The sequence below is a fragment of the Mirounga leonina genome, unplaced genomic scaffold (assembly GCF_011800145.1).
Source record: "Mirounga leonina isolate KUSES-001 unplaced genomic scaffold, KU_Mleo_1.0 Mir_94, whole genome shotgun sequence".
NCBI lineage: Eukaryota > Metazoa > Chordata > Mammalia > Carnivora > Phocidae > Mirounga > Mirounga leonina.
The window spans coordinates 9,103,689-9,121,446 of record NW_023270855.1 but is presented as its reverse complement, the minus strand read 5'-3'; the positions used below and the strand labels follow the sequence as shown (position 1 = coordinate 9,121,446).

General features: G+C 35.8%; 2 protein-coding genes across 2 annotated transcripts in view; both read right to left on the bottom strand.

Annotated features, from left to right (window-relative positions):
- The window catches only part of RAD18 (RAD18 E3 ubiquitin protein ligase), a 108,261-nt gene that overhangs the window by 48,198 nt on the left and 42,305 nt on the right, over window positions 1–17,758 (bottom strand). Inside the window, exons 7-9 of the mRNA XM_034996916.1 lie at window positions 15,829–16,013; window positions 6,962–7,038; window positions 5,615–5,675 (exon numbers count right to left, since the gene is read on the bottom strand). Coding sequence (XP_034852807.1) covers window positions 5,615–5,675; window positions 6,962–7,038; window positions 15,829–16,013 — 323 coding nt within the window. The remainder of the gene's footprint in view (window positions 1–5,614; window positions 5,676–6,961; window positions 7,039–15,828; window positions 16,014–17,758) is intronic.
- On the bottom strand, window positions 2,300–2,951 carry LOC118005150 (general transcription factor IIH subunit 5-like). The gene has a single exon (XM_034996917.1). It carries the CDS (start codon window positions 2,788–2,790, stop codon window positions 2,560–2,562), a length of 231 nt encoding a protein of 76 aa, XP_034852808.1. The 5' UTR covers window positions 2,791–2,951; the 3' UTR covers window positions 2,300–2,559.

The window sequence follows — 17,758 nt, the reverse complement described above, 5'->3', positions numbered from 1 at the left end:
CAATTAGGTATAGCCCAGCGTTTTTTCTTAATGAAATAATAAGAGTAGAATGGAAGGTACCAGAGTACATTAAAAATGGCAAGAGTAAGCAACCAAGATGTCATAGTTGAATGGATAAGCTATAGTATATGTAGACAATGGAATATTATTCAGCACTAAAAAGAAAAGCACCATCAAGCCATGAAAAGACATGGAGGAACTTTAAATGCATATTGCCAAGTGACAGAAGACAATCTGAAAAGACTACATATCATATGATGCCAACTATATGACATTCTGGAAAAGGCAAAACTATGCAGATAATAAAAAGATCAGTGGTTGCCAGTTTTGTAGCAGGTAGGGTATGAACAGATGAAGCACAAAGGATTCTTAGGGCAGTTAAAATATTCTGCAGGATACCACAGTGATGCATGTCATTGTATCTCTGTCCAACACCAAGAATGAACCCTAAAGTAAAGTATGGACTTCGGTGACTATGATGTGTCAATGTAGGTTCACCAACTATAACAAATGTACCCTCTGGTGGGGGGTGTTGATAATGGGAGAGGTCATGAATGTGTTGGGGCGGGGAATATGTGGGAACTCTCTGTACCATTTCCCTGCTCTAAAAACAAAGTCTTATTTAAAAAAAAAGAGAGAGAGAAACAGAGTAGGATGCAGTATGGATGGTTTGGATAAGCATAACCAACTGGCTTTGGAACATAATTATCCCACTACTTATATTTTTTTCAAAGTCAATGAAATTTTGAGAGAAAAATTATAGAAAATAATTTTTCTAATGTTGGGGCCATTTAAGGTTGGGGAGGGGGAATGCAAACATCATTTGGAAAACATCTGAATACAACCTTTTAAAAAAATGAGAAGGGTAAATATTGCTTTGTGAAACTTCTATTTTACAAGGTAAAATGAGAACTACAAATATAGCACTTCTGCTACATACCCAAAGTACCCTGAAGAAGCACTTGTGTAATTATTTCAGTTGTGAGCTAAATTAGCCACTTTTTAAATGAACATTGTTTTTATTTGAAAGAACAGTAGACAAACCGTGATTATTCAGACTTGGCTAATACATTTTCTCAAAAATGAATGAGGGAAGTTGTCATTTCAAGAAAAACAATTAACAGTATTTGCTGCCAAATATAAAAGAATATCTTTCAAGTGAAAATCAGAATTTTGGATGACTGGTATCCACCATTATGATCTAACAACTTCCCAATACTTAACTTTTCTGATAAGACTGGTGGTGAGGGCACCTGGGTGGCTCAGTTGGTTAAGCGACTGCCTTCGGCTCAGGTCATGATCCTGGAGTCCCTGAATCGAGTCCCGCATCGGGCTCCCTGCTCGGCAGGGAGTCTGCTTCTCCCTCTGACCCTCCCCCCTCTCATGTGCTCTTTCTCATTCTCTCTCTCTCAAATAAATAAATAAAATCTTAAAAAAAAAAAAAAAAAAGACTGGTGGTGAAACTAAGGAATGCTATTTTTTATACAATATAAATGCAATATAAATATGCAAACATTTGCAACTCAATGAATCAATATTTTCCAAATAACCAACAAATGATGCTACAAAATCATTCACAGGTAAAAGGTGCACTCAAAGCAACAAGATAGACCAGTGGATTTTTACACAATAGAGTACAGAAACTTCATTAATATGATTTCAAATTCCATTGTAAATAACCTTTCTGAAATAACACTTGCCAAGAATATCCATGATTACCTAAAAAATCTACTGAAACCCTTTCCTGCATCAGGCTGGATATTTTTCATATACTTAAACCAAAAAAACACATGGCAACAGTTTAAATGCAGAAGCTGGTATGAGAATCAAGATGTCCTCTATTAAGCAAGACATCAGAGATCTGCGGAAATAGAAAAGAATGCCACTCTTGTCACTAAGTTTTTAAAATGAGACTTCCTGAGAAATAATGTACACACAATAAAATTCATCAATTTTAAGTGAACAATCTGATGCATTTTTTAAAAAATGTGCAGTCATGTAACTACCAATAAGTCAGGTAAAAGAGTCCCTCCATGATCCCCTTTTCCTCCCACCCACAGCAGCTGGCAGTACCAATTTGCTTTCAGTTACTAATCACTGCCTTTTCTAGAACTTTACATAAATGGAACCATTCAAGATGTTGCCTTTTTAGTTTGGCTTGTGTTGTGACACAATGTTGTTGACATCCCTCCATGTTGTTTCCCATATGGAGAGTTAATTCTTTTTTTTTTTTTAAACTGATTAAGGCATATTCCATTATATTCTTAATGTACTAAATTGGTATTAAAAAGGTAGGAAAACCATTTACATTTATATTTTAATGTAGGATAATAAAAGCCAAATTACAGACAACCATTGAAGTTTTTTTCTTTGTTTTTTTAAATTCTAGGGTACATGTACTGGGGAAAAAAACAAGAAAATTAGTTCAGGGACTTTTTTCTGAACAAATGACATCACAGGTTTCCCATGATATGTCCCTAAGCCGCTAAGTCTCATCTGTCACATAGGACACTGAATGGTGACCGTCTCTCACATTTGTTACTTGTAATTCCTAAGTGGTCAATATGGAGTATCTTCATTTCTGGGTAAGAAAAAAGCATTTTGGTCCATTAATTCACCTACTCGCTCCTGGAGGACGTTAACCAACTCTGCAATAACAAAGACATGAGTGCCATCAATATCTTGAATGATGAACTTCTTCCCTAAGGCATTTAATTCATCCAAGTACAGCAGGAACTGCTTCATGGCAGGGTCACATTCTATTAGCACTCCTTTCAAGACATTGACCATCTTTTCCCATTCCAAAGGTGCAGATGACCTTTAAAATGCTCCACCCTCAGAACCAGCAGCACTTCGAGTTAATTCTTTTTTATTGTTAAGTACTGTTCCATTGTATACGGATGTATTATAATGTGTTTATGGATATTTAGGTTCTTTTCAGTTTAGGATAATATGAATAAGCTGCTATAACATGTGTCAATAATATCCTTCAAATTGTTCATTATAACTGATGAATTTTATTTTTTGGAAATTATATCTCAATAAACCTGCTTTCAAAAATCTCTGTGTGGACATATGCTTTCATTTCTCTTGAATAAACAGCTAGGAGTAGAATGACTGGGCTATATGTAGGTATGTGACTTTAAAGCAAACTGCTAAACGGTTTACCTAAGTGACTGTGTCACTTTGCATTCTCACCAGCAATGTATAAGATTGCCATTTGCTGTACATCCTGACCAGCAGTTTGGTATTATCCTTTTTTGCTTTTTTTCCATTAAAGTAAGTACATAGTATTATTTAATTTATTTTTTTGTATTATTTCATTTAAAATGATATTTTCCCAAAGACTAATAAGATTAACCATATATTTTCATGTGGTTATTTGGTTTTTGAATACCTATTTTGATAAAGAATGTTTAAATCTTTTGCCCTCGTAAAAAAAAATATGGCATTTGCCTTACTGAATTGTAAGAGTTCTAAAGAATATAGTACATATATAGAACATAATATAGACACTAGTACTTTGTCAAATATAAATTTTACAATATTTTCTCACAATCTGTAGCTTGATTTTTCATTTTTATATTTGCCTTTTAAAGAGTAAAAGTTTAATTCTACTGAAATATAACTTATCACATTTTCTTTAAGCTTTTTCTTTTATGATTCAAACTATTTGTGAAAGATGATCATCTCGGCTGTGAATATAGTTTTATTCCTTCTGTTCAAATCTGTATACTATTTATTCCTGCTTCTTCACACTGTAAATACAATGTTGAACAAAAGAGGTGAGAATGGACACCTTTACCTTGTTCCCAATCAGAAGAAAAGCATTTACTATTTCATCATTAATTATGATGCTAGCTGTAGGTTTTCTGTAGATATTCTTTATCAGATTGAAGAAATTCTATTTTAGTAAGAGTTTTTATTATTAATGGGTGTTCAATTTTGTCAAACGCTTATTCTGCACCCACTTAGAGAATCATATAGTGGTTTTTTTTCAGTCACTTAATACAGTGAATTACAATGATGAATTTTCTAAAATTAAACCAATCTTGCCTTATTAGGATACATCCCACTTGGTTGTGATGTATCATCCTTTATATGTACTGCCAGATTTAATTTATTAAAATCTTGTTAAGGATCTTTGCATCCGTGTTCATGAGGATTACTAGTCAGAACTTTTACTACATTGTCTTTGGTTTGTAGTTTCATGGAAACTTCAGCCTCATAAAACAAGGTAGGAAGTATTCCTTGCATTTCAATCTTCTAGCAGAATATGTATCGAATTGATATTATTTCCTTCCTTACATATTTCATGGAATTCACCAGTAAACCAATTTGGACCTGGCATTTCTTCAGGGACTGCAAATTCAATTTGCCTATCTACTTCTTCTTGAATACGATTTAGTAATTTGTATCTTTCTAAGAATTGTTCATGTATTTTTTTTTAATTAGATATGGAGGTTTATTTTTGGGCTAAATGCATTAATTTAATACGACCTACCTAGTGAAGTTAGACTTTTTTTTTTATATGTAAATGGGGAGCAATAGATAGTTGTATATTTTCTTGCCTAAATCTAATCCACATTTTTCTCAGTATGGCATTGTTTCTCAGTATGGTATCCTTTTAGTGATTTAAATTACTTTCTCTCCAAGCAAATTTTCTGGTATCCTTATTTTTACAGGACTTATTTTTGACAATTCAATGATCATTTGATAGTCTCGATTTCCTATCTCAAGAAAAATCACGTTGACTTCCCAAAACTTGATTAAGGACGCTCCCATTACATTTATCTAACAACAGAAAAACAGTGACTTTTGTTGTTCAGTCTGTGGTCCATGAATACTTGAGGCTTCTTTTCCTACTCTAGTAAGGCACAGGCCATCACACCTGTATCTAGTGCCTGTGTACTTTATTCCCCCCTCCCCAAGCAGATCAGTACTGAACTTACACATTCAAAGCTTAAGAACTAAAAGAAGAAAACAAAATTCTCTTAGCACAACTAAAACATATCACGTGTGGAATACTCATTCAACAAAAATTTATCAACTACCTGTTTGTAAGGCACTTAAATTTAAACTAAAAATGCAACCAACCAAGCAATAATAGCTACCGAATTGACAAAACATTGAAGCGCTGGCCCTGGAAAAGATACATACAAAGGCCTAATAAGGAAAAGGAAGTAATTTGGAAGTTGGTAATAACTGATAAAATGAAAAATATTTTTGGCACAAATTTGCAAGCCACAGAAGTGCTAAAATTCTTCACAAAAGTATTGCCAGTGAGTGGCCTGAGGACAGATGGAAAGTCAGGAAAGTTTCCATTTTAATTCCATTTTATTTTCAGAGAGATGCTTTGAGACAGCTAATTAATATTTTACAAAGTGCTTAGTGATAAGCTCAAAGTAGAATGTTAGAAATCAAAAAGCAGGCACACAGACCTACAGAAAACGTCACTGAATAAACCACTCAACCAAAATTCAGTTGCTTAGGTAATATTAACAAGAAATGTTTATATCAAATATTACTATAAAAATTTATTTTAAAAAATTACTTAAGATGAAAATCTGCAACCCAAGTTCTCTGTAAATAAAGAAGATGCCACACAACTTACGATATTTACTGTGAATTTCATCTATTTCCTTTTCTGTTTGGTCCTTTGTAAAAACCATTATCTAAAATAATCCAAAAAAAGTTAATTAAAAATTCAAAATATGACAGAAACAGAAATTAGTATTACAAACTTTAAAATCTCAAATGTGGATGTTTAGAACAGGGGAAAATAATCTCTTATCTCTGTTTTATAGAAACCTAGGAAGAGTAACTCCTGTGAACTTCCCTTGAATAGCATAATTAGTATACTTTTTACTACTGTTTTCTTATGTGTAGAAAATGCAACACTAATATACAGATTAACACTAAGATGAAGTATTAACACAATTAAATTCCTATTTTCAATATTTAATTTTTCACATTCATTAATACAAGTAATATTTGAAACTACAAGACTGAAGAAGCATTTAGCAGATCATTAATAAGGCAGATTTTCTTGTTTGTCTTCTCCCTTTTCCAACCGAACTTCTCCAATTCTACTGGAAAGTTAACATATAAAGAAAATATGATATTGTAAGACTTTAGCACATTAAATTTCTACCTCCACTTTTGAAAATCTTAAGACTTAAAAGATCAGAAATCTACTTACATGATTCATTATAGCCTCCATCTTACAGTTAGCACACAGGTAATGATAAAGTCAATGAATATCTCATTTTTTTTCTACTATCTGATTATAAACTTACTTCCCTAAGGTCGTAGCTTTCCTTACAGACACATTACCGATGGTCTAGGAAAAAAAGTCTACTTGGGAGAGCCCAAAACACTTCCTCCAGTGTCATAGGACACAATGACTATTTTCTTCTTTGGTATCCTTTCCTCAAGTTTTGGACCATCAAGCTAGAGGAAGGCAATAGTGAAGAATTTTAAGTCTCTGATTCCCTCAATAAGCTCAATAGATACTCAATCCTCATAAAGTTTTATAATTACTTAATTTCTCCATCAGCATAATCACAGAATTGCAGAATGCCAGAGCTAAAGGGGGATCTTAGAGATCGTATAGTTCAACCCCTGAGTTTTACAGACAAAGATCCCAAGGGCCACAGATATTAAAGAGCTCATCAAACGCTACCAGCAGAGAAAGAACTAATATCAAGGCCATCTGATGTACAGGCATATGCTTTTTCTATAGGACTATAATTGTATTTTGTCCTAGAAGACTGCTAAATGTGACAGAATTCTGTGCTAAAAATGAACTGCAAGTAAATCATAATACATTAAATGGAAATATGTCCCAGGACATTTCCTATTGAACAGATTTAATTCTGGCATGCTTTAATTTTATCAGGGCATTCAATTTTTCTTTCCATCATTTCTACCCAGATAATGAAATACACCATCAACATACGCTTTCATTGAGTTTACTAGCTTCAAGACGCATCCTAGTCTTCTCCATATTTTCAATTTCTTGAACTATTTCAGCAGCTGTTAAAATAAGGACACAGAGCCAATGTTAATTATATGGTTTTCATCATTGTACTATGGTTATGTAAGGTGTTAACTCTAAAGCTGGAAGATGGGTATATGTGAACGCCCTGTCCTACTCTTAAAATTTTTCTCTAAGTCCAAAGTTATTTCAAAATAACACATTATAAAAATAACATGGAATAAAACATTGAATTCTTACACATGCAGAAGTTTAAGACACAAGTATAAGAGTACAGTAATTTTGCTCTTTAAGAATATAGGTATAAATAGCAGTCCCAGGGGAATATGAAAATTAACTTGTTAGTGTGAATCCAATTCTTAGCAAGATATCCACTCAAATTCCAATGTACTAAATATAAATTTACACTCTTAGATACAGAGCACTAACAGCTATGGAGCAATATCAAAAAGCCTAACATACATGTAACAGAAATCCCAAAAGAGGAAGAAAAAAGGGAAAAGAAAAAATATTTTAGGACCCAATGGCCAGAATTTGCCAAATTTAATTAAAGACACCAAACCACAAATATATGCAGAATGAATGCAAAAACAAAACAAAACAAAAATACAATAACATATATACACACTGACACACAGAGAAAATCTGTGTGAGCCAGAGAAAAAGAGTGTATTACATAAAGAAAAATCAAGCATTATATCATGCTTTTCATCAGAAACCATTCAAGCCAGAAGACAATGGAGTGATGAATTAAAAGTATAGGGGAAAACCCCTGCCAATCCAGAATTCTATATCAATGGAAATATTTTTCAAAAGTGAAGGATGAATAAACATTTTCTGAGACAAACAAAAACAGAGAATGTATTATTAGCAGACCAGTTAAAGGAAGTTGCTTAAGCAGAAGAAATATGAAACAAGAAACTTATCTCTTCTTTATCTCTTCCTATAAGAGAAAATAAAGAGTGCTAGAAATGGTAAAAGTGAAGGTAAATGCAAAATATATTCTTCTTATTTTAACTACTCTAAAAGATAACTGTCTGTTTAAAGGAAAACAAGATATTGTGTTAACAGCATAAGTAAAAATGTAAAACTCATGACAACAACACAAAGAATTAGGCATTGGAAGTATACTGTTGTAAGGTTCTTATACTACAAATGAATTATATCATTTGAAGGTAGACTGTGACTACTTAAAGGTGGTTATTACAAACCCTAGGTCAACCACTAAAACTTTCTGAAAAAGAGAAAATAAGCCCAAAACAGAAATAAAATGTATTAGTAAAAAATACTCAATCCAAAAGAGAATGAATGAATGAATGAATGAATGAATGAATGGAACGAAAAGCAGACAGAACAAGCAGAAAACACGCAGCAAGATTTTAACTGTAAAGCCAACTGTTACTGATAATTACATTAAATGTAAATGATCTAAAAGCAAAAATAAGAGACAGAAAATGCAGATTAGAGTAAAAAAATCAAGAACAAACTATATGCTTTCAGCAAAGAACCCATTTTATTTTTTTTTAAGATTTTATTTATTTATTTGAGAGAAAGAGAAAGGGAGCATGAGCAGGGAGAGGGACAGAGGGACAAGCAGACTCCGTGCTAAGTTGGGGCTGGATCCGAGGACGCTGAGATCATGACCTGGGCCTAAGATCATGACTGAGCCACCACCCCAGCATCCCCAAAGTACTCACTTTAAATAAAAGATATAGACAGGCTCAAAATAAAGGTATGGAGAAAGATGTATCATATAAATACTAATGAGAAGAAAGGCAGAATAGCTGTATTAATATCAGGCACAACAGACTTTAGAAAAATGAATGTTGTCAAGGATGAAGAGGGAAATTATAGGGACGCCTGGGTGGCTCAGTCAATTAAGCGTCTGCCTTTGGCTCAGGTCATGATCCCAGTGCTTCTCCCTCTGCCTGTCGCTCCCCTTCTTGTGCTCTCTCTCTTTCTCTCTCTGATAAATAAATAAATACAATCTAAAAAAAAGGAGAGAAGTTATATAATGATAAAGGGGTTAATTCACTAAGAAAACATAACTTTCCTATATGTGTTTGCACCTAGAACAGAAATTAAAAATGAACAAGAACTTCTAGTTCTTTTTCTTTTTTTAAAGATTTTATTTATTTATTTGACAGAGAGAGACACAGCGAGAGAGGGAACACAAGCAGGAGGAGTGAGAGGGAGAAGCAGGCCTCCTGCTGAGCAGGGAGACGATGCAGGGCTCAATCCCAGGACTCTGGGATCACAGTCTGAGCTGAAGGCAGACACTTAACGACTGAGCCACCCAGTCGCCCCCAAGAACTTCTAGTTCTGAAGAAGATGGACTTGACTCATTTCTCATATTCTTCCTAAGTATAACTAAAACCCTTAGATGTAATATAATAACAGACAATTATAAGAGAACTCTGAAAGATAGAAGGAGGAAGATGGACTGGCTAAGGGTCTCAGAATTTAAGGAACAACATGATGGTGAGTTCCCTAGGCTTTCTCTTTATCTTCTGTATATCCCAGACTGAGCACTGGTGAAGCTGCAACCCAGAACCACCAACTGTCACACACATACATACATACACACACACATACACACACATACACACACACAAATCTCCAAGAAAGCATTTTCTTTCTAGCAAAGGACTATGAAAGGAAAAGACCAAAAAACTTTTTGACAATACCTGACCTACTCCAACTAAATCCTGCCCACTAAAGTATCATGAGAGAATAAGTGTAGGGTGTGGATTCCACTCCCCTTCTCCCCCAGCAGTAACAGGAAGACTGGGGACAGTTTTTCTCTTCCAGCAACACTGTGCCAGTAGAGACCTAGTGAGTAACCTAGACCTCTATCCCTCACCCACCAGTAGCAGGCAGCACCCTCCCACCCCCTAACTAGTGACTGGAGTGGTAGTGATCTCATCCACCTGGAGTGAGGATCTCAAAGAGAAAAAACCTGAAGAAAAGCATTCTTTAAACCTGCACAGCAAATCCTAAACACACTCCTGACCCACTCACATGTGAAATATTCTAAAATTAATAGGCCAGGGGCGCCTGGGTGGCTCAGTCATTTAAGCATCTGCCTTCGGCTCAGGGCATGATCCCAGTGTCCTGGGATCGAGCCCCACATCGGGCTCCCTGCTCAGCGGGGAGTCTGCTTCTCCCTCTGCCTGCCGCTTCCCCTGCTTGTACGTGCTCTCTCTCTCTGACAAATAAATAAAATCTTTGAAAAAAATAAAATTAAATTAATAGGCCAAAAGGTCTGAGAACTGAAGCACAGTATGGAATACCAGGTTTTCTGAGTGCCCCCCAGGTAGCAATTAAATGAAGCAGCTGTGAATAACACTGCAAGAGCTCTGAAAACTAACTTGTCATTAGTACCATAGTCCACAGAAGCAGGCCTGGATCTGCAAACTAAACCTAAACAGAGTGACTGCCTGCTAAAGTAGAATATTAAAAAAGGAACTGGAATCTCATATTACAGTCAAAATGTCTAAGACACAATAAAAAACACTTGTCAACTAAGAAGGAGGAAAATCATAACTTCAATGAGAAAAGGCAATCGACAAACACTGAGATGATTCAAATCTTGAAACTATCTGATGAGAATTTTAAAGCTACCATCATAAAAATGCTTCAAGAGTACACTGGTATGTGGAATTTAAGAAACAAAACAGAGGATCATATGGGAAGAGAGGAAAAAATAAAACAAGAAGAAACTAGAGAGGGAGACGAACCGTAAGAGACTCTTAATCATAGAAAACAAACTGAGGGATGCTGGGAGGGGAGGTGGGTAGGAGGCTGGGGTAACTGGGTGATGGGCATTAAGGAGGGCACGTAATGTACTGAGCACTGGGTATTATGTAAGACTTATGAATCACAGACCTGTACCTCTGAAACCAATTATACATTATATGTTAATTGAATTTAAATAAAAAAAATGTTTTAAAAAATGCTTCAAGAGTAATTAGGAGCACTCTCAAAACAAAACTGCTATTGTATGTAATATTTTTATGACAGCCAGTGGTCCATTATAAAAATGTATCTTCTTAAAGTAGTTTAAATGTTACATTTAAGTTATTAATGTCTTATACTTGGAAGGGACAACTAAATAACAACAACTAGAAACAAAGTGAAACAAATGAACCCCACTGTATTTCAGTAAAAAACCAAATCACAATGAAGAAAGATAAAAAGGAAATTATGAACACAATATTTGACTACATACCCTCAGTCCAGCAAAGAGAGGAGGGGAGAGGAAGTCTGGGAGAGAGAACTAAAAATATCCTGAATTCTTTCTTACAGATAGGTCTGTTTTGCAGTGGTGTAGTACTGATGAAGCAATTCTGAAACTATTTTAGATGTGCTGTTGTACATGTGCTAATGCTTTTGAAGGGAGGATTCTCCCCATGGCAAAAAAAAAAAAAAGGGAAATATAAATATGTAATAGAGAAAGGTAAAGAACTCTGTGGGGTTGGACTGTAAGCACAGGTATCAGTAAGTTCTCATGATTTCTAATGCATGTAAGTGTAAATGGATTTACATGGGTATATACACATATAGCACACAGGCATACGTGCATCATGAGATACCACTACATATCCAACAGAATGGCTAAAATTAGGAAGACTGAAAATACTAAGTGTTTACAAGGAAGTGGAGCAAGTGGATCTCTCATACAATGAAAAATACTGTAGCCATTTAAAAAACAGTCCAGCAATTTCTTTACTTTTAAGCATACACTTACCATACGACCCAGTAATTCTACTACTGGGTACTTATCCAAGAAAAATGAAAACATATGGCTATACAAAGATCTGTAAGCCCATGTTCATCGAAGCTTTATCCATAATAGCCAAAAACTGGAACACTGCTTGACAATAAAAATGAGTGAACTACTGATAAATACAGCAACACGAATAAATTTCAAGAGCACTGCACTAAGTGAAAGAAGCCAGATATAAAAGACTACATAATGTACAATATGTATAATTCCATTTGTCTGGCATTTTAGAAAAGGCAAAACTACAGAAACATAAAAGATCAGTATATCCCAGGGCCTTACAAAAGGGCAGAGGAACTTTTGGAGAAGAAAATGTTGTATATTTTGACTGAAATGATAGCTAAATGACTCTGCATACATTTGTCAAAACTCATCTAACTGTACACTCTAAGAGGATGAATTACAGGAGCACCTGGGTAGCATAGTCGGTTGAGCGTCCAACTCTTGGTTTCAGCTCAGGTCATGATTTCAGGGTTGTGAAATCAAGCACCTTGTAGGGCTCTGCACTCAGTGTAGAGTCTGCTTCAGACCCTCTCTCCCTCTCCCTCTGCCCCTCCCCACTGCACTCTCTCTCTCTCTCTCTCAAATAAATAAACCTTTAAAAAATAAAAATAAAAAATAAAAGGATAATTATACATCAATTTTAAAATGTACACATAAAAAGTGAGTAAATAACAAGTTGCTAGGTACAAGATATGTATAAAAATTAGTTATATTTTTACATACCAATGACAAAAAAATAAAAATTGACAATTTAAAATAAGACACCACTTACAACTGCATCAAAAACATCAAATACCTATGAATAAGTCTTTAAAAAAAAAACCTTCATACTGAAGACTATAAAACATTACTGACAGAAATGAAAAACTAAAGGGATAAACCAAATTCATGAACTGAAACACTCAAATAGTGTACAGATACCAACTTTCCCCAAATTGATCTACAGATTCAACATAGTCCCAATCAAAATCCAAGCAGATTTTAGTTTCTTGAAGAAATTTTATAGGCTTATTCTAAAATTTACATGGAAATGCAAAGGGCCTAGAAAAGCCAAGGCAAGCTCAAAAAAACAAAACTAGAGGAACCACATTGCCAGGCAGCAAGATCTATTGAAAATTACTCATGAAGGGGACACCTAGGTGGCTCAGTCGTTAAGCATCTGCCTTCGGCTCAGGTCATGATCCCAGGGTCCTGGGATCAAGCCCCGCATAGGCCTCCCTGCTCAGCGGAAAGTCTGCTTCTCCCCCTCCCGCTCCCCCTGCTTGTGTTCCCTCTCACATTGTCTCACTCTCTGTCAAATAAATAAATAAAATCTTTAAAAAAAAAAAATTACTGGGCGCCTGGGTGGCTCAGTTGGTTAAGCGACTGCCTTCGGCTCAGGTCATGATCCTGGAGTCCCTGGATCGAGTCCCGCATCGGGCTCCCTGCTCAGCGGCGAGTCTGCTTCTCCTTCTGACCCTCCCCCCTCTCATGTGCTCTCTCTCATTCTCTCTCTCTCAAATAAATAAATAAAATCTTAAAAAAAAAAAAAATTACTCATAAAGTAATTTAGACAACGCACTACTGACAGAAGGCTAAATGTGACTTAATGGAACAAAACAACGTCCAAGACCCACACATACACAGTTACCTGATTCTCAGTTAAGATGTACTGACAATTCAGCAGGGAAAGGATGGTTTTTCAATAAATGGTTCTGCATTGATTGCCTATCCATATGGAAAAACAGGAGAATCTTGCCCTTACCTCACAACATACGCTAAAATAGATTCCAGATAAATTATAGGTCAAAATGTAAAAGCAAAAACAATAAAGCTTTTAGAAGAAAAGAAAATCCTCCTAATTTTGTAGTAGGCAAGGACATAAAAAGCACTAACCAAAGGAAAAATGCAGAAGATTAAATAGTACAATTAAGAACTTGTATTCTTGAATGATATCTGATTTAAGAGAGTGAAAATGTGAGTGAAAGAAGAGATTAGATACACATATATGCAGCAAGATCTGTATACAGAAAATTTCATGCACTCCCTCAAATACATAAGAAAAAAAAGGGATACACAGCATAAAAAAATTGGTCTTAACACTTAAAAGGGTATTTCACCAAAAAGGACATCCAGATGGTCAATAAGCATATAAAAATGTGCTAAACATGGGGCGCCTGGGTGGCTCAACTGGTTAAGCATCTGCCTTTGGCTCAGGTCATGATCTCAGGGTCCTGGGATCAAGTCCCGAGCTGAGGGGTCCTTGCTCAGTGGGGAGCCTGCTTCTCCCTTTGCCTCTGCCTCTCCCCCACCCCACCCCCGCTTGTTCATTTGTTCTTTTTCTCTCTCAGATAAATAAATAAAAATCTTTTTTAAAAGATGTGCACTTTTCATTTATTCCTTTCAAAACACTATGCAGTATGCAGTATTATAACCCTTATTTTATGGATGAGAAAACTGAGATAATAAGTAACTTGCCCACAGTCTTCTGGTCATAAAGCTGCAGAACTGGGATTATAACCCTGGCTTTCTAGATCAACTCTTCATCCCACACTATCTCTGGAAAGATATACGAAAGAAACCGGAGGCAGTGGTTGCCTCTGAGAAGGGAATAGTGACTAAGAGACCGGCTGCGGGAAAGGCTTATCAGAGAATATTCTAGGTACCTTTTTTTTTTTTTTTTGCGGACTCCCTGAAGATTTTTTTTTTATCTTATTTTATTATGTTAATCACCATACATTACATCATTAGTTTTTGATGTAGTGTTCCATGATTCATTGTTTGCATATAACACCCAGTGCTCCATTCAATACGTGCCCTCTTTAATACCCATCACCAGGCTAACCCATCCCCCCACCCTCCTCCCCTCTAGAACCCTCAATTTGTTTCTCAGAGTTCATAGACTCTCATGGTTCAATCTCCCGCTCTGATTTCCCCCTCTTCATTTTTCCCCTCCTACTATCTTCTTTTTTTTTTTAACATATAATGTATTATTTGTTTCAGAGGTACAGGTCTGTGATTCATCAGTCTAGGTACCTTTTGAAGGAATTCTCATCTATTATCAAAATTATATTTATTAAAATTTTTTTCTACGACTTATCATCTCTGAGCTACACAAAATTGCTTTAACCAGAAAACAAGAAGAATTAATTGCTTTATAGCTGGTGCAGCCACTCTGGAAAACTGTATGGAGGTTCCTCAAAAAGTCGAAAATAGAGCTACCATATGATCCAGCAATTGCACTACTGGGTATTTACCCCAAAGATACAAAAGTAGGGATCCGAAGGGGTACGTGCACCCCGATGTTTATAGCAGCAATGTCCACAATAGCCAAACTGTGGAAAGAGCCAAGATGTCCATCGACAGATGAATGGATAAAGAAGATGTGGTATATATATATACAATGGAATATTATGCAGCCATCAAAAGGAATGAGATCTTGCCATTTGCAACGACGTGGATGGAACTGGAGGGTATTATGTTGAGTGAAATAAGTCAAACAGAGAAAGATATGTATCATATGATCTCACTGATATGAGGAATTCTTAATCGCAGGAAACAAACTGAGGGTTGCTGGAGTGGTGGGGTGTGGGAGGGATGGGGTGACTGGGTGATAGACACTGGGGAGGGTATGTGCTCTGGTAAGCGCTGTGAACTGTGCAAGACTGTTGACTCTCAGATCTGTACCTCTGAAACAAATAATGCAATATATGTTAAGAAAAAAAAAAAAAGAAGAAGAAGGTAGTGGGAGGGGAAGAATGAAGCGGGGGAAATCGGAGGGGTAGACGAACCATGAGAGACGATGGACTCTGAAAAACAAACAGGGTTCTGGAGGGGAGGGGGGTGGGAGGATGGGATAGCCTGGTGGTGGGTATTGAGGAGGGCACATTCTGCATGGAGCACTGGGTGTTATGCACAAACAATGAATCATGGAACACTTCATGTAAAACTATGTAATGTATGGGGATTAACATAAGAAAAATAAATAAATAAAAAATAAATAAAAAAAATAAAAATCCTAAAAAAAAAAAAAAAAGAATTAATTGCTTTATTAGTTTACCTGATTTAGGATGCAAAGCATCGCACTGGGCATTGTACATGTGTACAAATTCTTGGTGCCTTTTAATGAGCTGTTGTTTATTTCCTTGAATAGATAATCCATGCTGTTTTAGCTTTTTCTTTAAATCACGATCTGAGAGCAAGTTATATACAGTTTTGGGCAGAGGCTTCCTTTTGTGAACAGAACTAAAAAGGGGGAAAAAAGAGATTACTTAGAGTTATTGTGCATTATCAAATGCTCTTCACATAAAACAGTTAATTTGCCTTCTGATGCAGTACCAGTGTGACTGGGAAAATAGTGGAACCATTAATATAAAATGGGAAAGAGAAGAATTAAATTTGTAAATAAGGTTGACAATGTTGGACATGAAGCATCTGAGGTGCCTACGGCACATTCAGCTACCAGGGTCTAGGTGGCAGCCAACCTTAGAGAAATATAGGTCTCAGAAAGAGGTCAGGCCTAAAGATGCAGACCCGGGACACCCATGGAAATGTGCACTAAATGCTGTAAGAACCTCACTTCAGAATCACACTTACATCGACTTCCTCAATTCTCCACTGCTTTAAAGCATGTTGTCCTAAAATGTGCCCATGGTTTCCATGCAAAATATCTGCAAAAAACCATTACCTCGGATGATCAGAGTACAAACACTATTGAGATTAGACTACAAATTTAAGAATATATCTGCTTTAGAAAAAGTGCTGATCCACAGGCAAAACTGCCCCCTCAAAGTGGAGGCAAACATTGTACAAAAGTTCTAGATTAAATAAAAGATGTGTTGGGATGGTTAGCTTTACCCAATTATTTACTGTCAATGAAAAAAGAATTCTGAAAGTTGACAGGTAGATAATATTCTTATGGCATCATCTTCAAAGAACACGATTGAAAACAATAGCAAGGGCGCCTGGGTGGCTCAGTTGGTTAAGCGACTGCCTTCAGCTCAGGTCATGATCCTGGAGTCCCGGGATCGAGTCCCGCATCGGGCTCCCTGCTTGGCAGGGAGTCTGCTTCTCCCTCTGACCCTCCCCCCTCTCATGTGCTCTCTCTCATTCTCTCTCTCAAATAAATAAATAAAATCTTTAAAAAAAAGAAAACAATAGCAAGAAATACAAGAGGGTTTTATTCCCTTCAACTTCAATTAATTATATTAACAAATATATAAGGATTACAAGTGTATTAGCAAAATCACCACCTGGCTCTTCTTTCTATTTATATAATTAATACACTGACAAGCACTAAGCTACAATTTAATATAGCAGAGCCCTATTAAATGACTTTTTTCTGCTCCCTCCAAAAAAAACAGTTAATAAACATTACTTCTTAAAATGGAACAAAAGTCAAGCTACCTAAGGGTATCAATGACTTGAGATAATTTTATAAACAGGAACTCCTTAGTGAGCTTTAATCTATTTAATCTGATTATAACCTGGCTCTCTCAGTATGTTACTTGGCTCAACACCATGGCAATTAGGTGCTTAATAAATATGCATTCAAAGTAGTCATTACAATTCCAATATTTCAAAATTAAAATACCAAAGTTTCCAGTAAAAATTAATAAGCACTTGAAAGTAAACGGTTTATCAAAAAAAAACCCATGATTTTACAAAGGACTTGTATATAACTAGTTTGCCTTCAAGGCCATGCTACCCAAACTGGAGCGAATCTCGGAATCACCAAGAGAGTTTATTAAATTGCAGATTCTTGGTCACGTCTCCATAACACCCCCCAATTCTGATTACGTTCTGAAGTGGAGACCTAAAATCTATGTTAACAAGCTTCCATAGGGTAAATCTGATGTAAATGGCCCAAAGACTATACTGAGAGAAATAGTACAGTTGAATATATGTAGACTGAAAACAACCAAACATTTTTCTATTAATCAACAGTACCATTCCCTGACTAAATTATTTCTTTTATGCTTTATCAATAA

What these genes read in the sequence shown, in the direction of transcription:
- LOC118005150 (XM_034996917.1), bottom strand. Translation starts at nt 2,790, where the DNA reads ATGGTCAATGTCTTGAAAGGAGTGCTAATAGAATGTGACCCTGCCATG.